Source organism: Alligator mississippiensis, chromosome 3 (assembly GCF_030867095.1).
Source record: "Alligator mississippiensis isolate rAllMis1 chromosome 3, rAllMis1, whole genome shotgun sequence".
NCBI classification, from domain to species: domain Eukaryota; kingdom Metazoa; phylum Chordata; order Crocodylia; family Alligatoridae; genus Alligator; species Alligator mississippiensis.
In genome coordinates, this window is record NC_081826.1 from 219,510,187 (window position 1) to 219,516,186 (window position 6,000).

Sequence of the window (6,000 nt, forward strand, 5' to 3'; positions counted from 1 at the left end):
GGATAATATCCATCATATGCTACAGTAAAAAACCTGCACAGGTGAGTTTAAGTAAGGGAGAATCAGCACTGAGGATAAACCAAGGTCAGGACACCCAAAAATAAGCCATCACACCTGAACAAGTTGATAAAGAGTAAAAAATGGTAATGAATTAAATGATTAAAGGTCAGGCACTTGGCAGAGACAGTAGGCACCAGAAGTAGGTCGCTAAGTAAAATCCTCAAAAAAAAGACTTGGTCATGAGAAAGGCTTCAGAAAGGTGGGTACCCAGAGTGTTGATCACCAATGAGAAGGGAAGGGAAGGGCAGTGCAACCTGGTATTTCCAGGTAACTTTTAGTGCCGTTTCAATGAGACACAGAAAAATTCACAAGGCAGGATCTGACCCAGGGTCCTAAGACTAAACCTGAGAACATGCAGTGGAAGCACACACGGTTCCCACCTCTCTCCCAAGGAATTCAAGAAGTTGGCATCAGACACTAAGGCCATGACCAAAGTTTTCTGGATAGAAAAAGGCTGACTAACTTTCAACTAGAGAGACTAAATGTTAGTCAACTGCTGCTTGCAAGAAGCCAACATTTTCCATGGTACTTGCTCTTGGAGTCAGAGAGTGCTTTTTCCCAAAAGCATGCATCACTTCATAGATGTGGCTTTGAACAGTTTCCTCATCCAGCCTATTCACTAGATTTGGCTCTCTCAGACTTCTACCTGAGCCTCAAGATGATGGATAGAAGACCTGCATGGGAAATTTCCATGATGAGGTAACCGCAGCAGCCAAGGAAATTCTGGATATGTGGGACAAAGGAAGTCTATAGAATGGCACAGCCAAGCTGCAGCTGCTCTAGACCAAGTAACCTGATGCCAAAGGGGACGGCACTGAAAAATAAACAAAACAGCTGAATGCAAATGGTAGTTTTTTTCTTTTCCAGGTTGGAAAATATCTGAAATTTTCAAAGCGGAGTTGAACCACAGGCAGTAAGTCACAAGTCCCCAACTTTCAAACATCCATTATGAGATTTCATTTGTTTTCATTTGACACTAACAAAGAAGTAGTGGATTAAGTGACTGATTTTTCTTGCTATGCCCTTAACTCTCTTAAAAAACCTAAACTTTTCACCTATAGGATTTTTTTTTAAGGAATCATGTTTCTTACCCTTAAACATACCTCTTTTTAGAACTTTGAAATATCTTATCATAATATTTTGTCCAGTTAAAAGCAACTTTTATAACAGCATGTTAGCAGAACTGCAACTCCTGACCTAAGCATTAATTGTAAAGGAGATTACTGTTGACTTGTGAAATAGTTATGTTTTTTCTTAGACAAACATTTCCTAAAAAACCTGAAAATGAAACAGACCTTAAACAGTAAAGTTAATGAATCCTGACACTCATTCAAAAAGGACAACTTCTCATAAAGAGACTCTTAGCAAGTCAGCAACTTGAAAGGCCAAAATGATTAACATTTCTCCTCAAACCCACCTATTTTCAGATTAAATAAACTTTGAAACAACCAAATGACAAGGATTTGCTACATTTCTGAGCCTTCATGTGTAACATTTATAAAAATTATTCTGTGAAGCAGCTAAACTGTAATAATTTTTTTTGAAGTGTGGATTTAGTGCTCATGAAAGCTTGGTAAAACAAGCTTGCATTTATCTACAGGTTGGTATCAGGGCAACACTTGCCACATATACCATCCTGCAAGTACACCTGATGCTATGGGGGAACCTCAGCTTGAGTACATCACTTCATTTCTATCTAAAGCAGGGCTGTCATGTGTACGGTTGTAGGCCATATATTTTCAAAGCCCCTTCACGGTTTTTTTTTCAGTGCTGCCCTGCACGTATGGAAAGAGCTTTCACTTAATAATCAGCAAAGCTACTTCACAATAGCCTCTGCCAAATGCTCACCTTTGGCCTTGAGGCCTGTGCAGAAAAGAGAGAAAAAAAAAATGAAAAAAGAAGAGACATAAACAGAAAAGATGATGCATTTCCCTTGATCGATACTGTCTCAGGCTACAAAGTTTTATGGGCAGAACTCCAAGTCTGGCAAGAAAACAGGAGGGGAGTCTTCACACACAAAATCCCTTTGTAGCAGCAGCTGCTGATGCTGCCACCACTTTCACTATGGGCCCTGCTACAGTTAAATTAAACCTGCGTAGAAACCAGCTATAGAGGGGTTACACATTTTCAAGCACTAACTGTATAGGTGGTTGGCTCTTTTTATAGCTAGATAGTTATATTTACTGTGCAATAATTACTTTGCACGCGCAGCCAGTCTAAATTTGTTGTGCGATTCATCAGACCATCGCATGATAATTACTTGGCCTGTATGGCTGGGCTAAATGCATCACACAACCAACTGGCAAATCATGCAACACATGTAACATGCAGCAAGGGCCTCTCTAGGCGGGTGGCGACTCCACCTCTCCCAAGTGTCAGAAGGCTTCCACTGCTGGATAAAGGTGCCTGTAGACACAGTGCCCCTCCAGTTGCCTCCCACAGTCCCAACTTGGGCTTTTCCTGGGTGGAGCTGCCATGTGCACCAGGAGAAAGTGCCAGCACATGGCTGCCTGAGCCCCAGCAGCTGCTTTCTCTTGCCAAGGAGTCCTGGCTGGGTATAGTTGTCTCCCAAAGTCCTGGTCTGTTCTCAGAGATCCAGTAGGTCACCGCTAATCCAGCCCCCTGCTAAAAGCAGGACCAGCCCCAACTAGATCATCTCATTCAAGGGTTTGTCTACCCGGGTCTTAAAAACCTCCAAGAATGGAGATTCCACAACCTCTCTGGGGAGCCTGTTCCAGTGCTTCACCACCTGCCTGGTGAGAACTGTCTGTGACCTACAACCTCCAGCTAAGGAGCAATGAGCCCAAGGACATGTGTGCCAGGATAGGCTGACGTGCAGGTGTGTGCATGCACACTCACACTGATGTATGCACATCCACGCAAGCACACACACACACACACACACCCCCTCAGGTATGTGGGCACCCACCCACCCCCATACACACGAACACACCCACATATACATGCACGCGCACACACGAGCACACCCATGCATGCACATACACCCCCCCAAACACACCCCCTTACAACCCCCCTGCACATGCATGCATGTACACATACACACCCCCACACATGCATGTACAAACACACACCCGCACACCCATGCACACATGCACAAACACACACATATACAGCCCCCCCACTCACCCATGCACCTCCCCCCCCACACACACAACCCCCCCATGCACGCATGTACACACGCACGGGCTCCCGTGGTGAAGGCTGTCGGGCCGGTGGGCTGGGGAAGGCCCCTCGCAGCCCGGCACGAAGCGAGCGGCTGCCCCCTGCCCGCATTAGCGTCGAAGGTGCACCTGCGCCGAGCTCGGGCTGGCACTGGCAGGGCTCGCCGCCCCCACAGCAGCCAGGGCCAGGGCCGGGCCCGCGCCCTCACCGTGTATCCGCGCTCCAGGTCGCTGTCCTCGTAGCGGAAGGACGGGATGAACAGCTCCATGCCGCGCGGCGCAACAGCCCGGCCGGGCCCCTCCCTCGGGGGCAGAGCGGCGCGGCGCGGCGCGGGGCGGGCAGGGCAGGGAAGCCGCAAGCTGGTCACGTGACGGGGGCTGGAATTCCCCCCATGTGACCCCCGCGCGCACAGCTGAGGGGGGGCGGTCCCCGCGCGGCCCAACCGCCGGGCGGGGCGGAGCCCTGGCCCCCCCCCCCGCCCCGCCCCGCCCCGCCCCGCCGGGGAGAACAGCTGGGGTCGCCCCCCCGCGCCCCCGGGGTGATGCACCCCCGAACTGGGAGCAGTGCTGCCAGGGGCGCGATCATTATCGTACTTGTGGGATAACGTCAACCCTCGTACCACGCAGGATCAGTGGCAGTGTTCAAAACGTTCAGACCTACCTTTGCTTTCTCCTCTGCCTGTTCAAGGGGGTTTGGGCCCAAATGCACATCAAGAGATTCTGTTTTGCAACTACCCAGTTGGTCTAATACAGGAAATTGCCTCGGCCCCCAAGAGTTTCGCCTCCCAGCCCTACCATAATTTTGGAGGCAGGTCATTGATGTGGTACATGCAAAAGCCAGATCCTTCTCAGGGCGCCTTAGCTGACTTTCCGGTTGGCTGTCAGCACCTTCTTATGACTTCTTTATTTCGAGGCAAGCAACACTTAGTAAAGAAGATTGATTTACATGTATGTTTGCATATTTTAGTGTATGAAAGTTTTTCAGCAAATATGATCATTTCGAGCTTCCCATACAATAATTTCATGTTTAAGACCTGGCAACACTGAACCGATACCTGGGAGCTGAGGCAGGTGGGGCGGCTCCTGCCCCATTGTGGCCGCTGAGCTTAGACCCTTCCTCACCTCACCTAAGAACTGGCACTGGCCATGTCAGACCATAGATGCATCTACCCCGGGTCCCTCTGCCCTCAGTTTATTTCTTCAGTCCAAAGTGATCGATTTCTAAACAAAATGGCTTGCGTTTGTGAGCAGGGGGTTCAGCCATAGGAGAACTGTACAGATCATCATCAGAAGCATCTCCAAAATTGACATTTTCCATAATACAACCACTTCAGAATTAGTACCCTGTCAGTACAGCCCTAGCACCTCATTCCAAACAAGATCTGCACTCTGACCAAATGCACACAACTTAAGACAGCAGGCTTAAAAATCTAGTTTAAGAGTTTCCTCAAGGGCGAACAGTAGCTCTGAACAGATGAGCAGCAGCTATTACAGAATGGTTCTCCATCTCACTTAAGCTTTCACCCCTCGCACCATCTCCCAACACTATTTTCAGCTTACTGTGCATCAGGCTCCTGTAAATTGCATGGCTACCTATGCATGAAACAAGGACAAGGGAATTGGCAGACTTTTGGGGAGCTTGACTTTATTAAAGAATCAATCCAGAAATATTGTTGTAACCACTGAATGCTGAAATGCTCATTCTACTTTGAGCAAAAAGACTATTTTTGGCTGGCCAAGATGGGGAATTACTGTAATCCATTACAGATGGATTACCTCAATCCTGGGGAAACTCTTTGAGAAGATCATCAAGGAGCAAGTCTGTGACGGGCCAGCATCGGGGATGTTGCTCAAGGGCAACCAGCATGGTTTCATTAAGGGCAGGTCACGTCAGGCCAACCTGATTGCCTTTTACGATCAGGTCACAAAAGCATTGGATGCAGGTGTCGCCATGGATGTAGTCTTTCTGGACTTCAGCAAGGCCTTTGACACTGCCGACCACCCCATCCTCATTAAAAAACTAGGTGACTGTGGCATCGATGCCTACACGGTCAGATGGATTGCGAATTGGCTGAAGGGTCGTACTCAGAGGGTGGTGGTGGACAGGTCATATTCGACCTGGGGAGAAGTGGGCAGCAGAGTCCCCCAGGGCTCAGTCCTTGGGCCCGCACCGTTCAATTTCTTTATCAGCAATTTGGACGACGGGGTGAAAAGCAACCTGTTCAAATTTGCTAATGATACCAAAATTTGGGGAGATGTGGGCACATTAGCAGGGAGGGAAAGACTGTAGAAAGACCTGGATAGGTTGCAAGGGTGGGCTAACAAAAACAGGATGCGTTTCAATACGGACAAGTGCAGGGTGCTGCACTTGGGCAGTAGTAACCAGCAGCACACTTATAAGATGGGAAACTCCCTTCTTGAGAGCACGGAGGCAGAAAGGGATCTTGGAGTCATTATTGACTCCAAGATGAACATGGGCCGACAATGCGAGCTCATGGTCGGCAGGGCTAACCGAACCTTATCGTGCATCCACAGGTGTATCTCAAGTAGGTCCAAGGAGGTGATCCTCCCCCTCTACGTGACACTGGTCAGGCCACAGCTGGAGTACTGTGTCCAGTTCTGGGCACCCCACTTCAAGAGGGATGTGGACAACATTGAGAGGGTCCAGAGGAGGGCCACCTGCATGATCCGGGGACTGCAGGGCAGACCCTACAACGAGAGGTTATGGGACCTGGACCTGTTCAGCCTTCACAAGAGA

General features: G+C 48.8%; 1 protein-coding gene across 3 annotated transcripts in view; it reads right to left on the reverse strand.

Annotated features, from left to right (window-relative positions):
* Positions 1–3,620, reverse strand: part of SNX24 (sorting nexin 24) — a 147,627-nt gene extending 144,007 nt beyond the window's left edge. For 2 of the 3 annotated variants that reach the window (XR_002087205.2, XR_009461040.1), the window contains exon 1: positions 3,452–3,620. Coding sequence is in view for 1 of the 3 variants with exons in the window: in XM_006264453.4 (XP_006264515.1) it covers positions 3,452–3,511 (60 nt within the window). In the remaining 2 variants the exon portion in view is untranslated. The remainder of the gene's footprint in view (positions 1–3,451) is intronic. The other variant, XM_006264453.4, reaches the window with a different exon arrangement.
* Between the last annotated feature and the right edge of the window lie 2,380 nt (positions 3,621–6,000).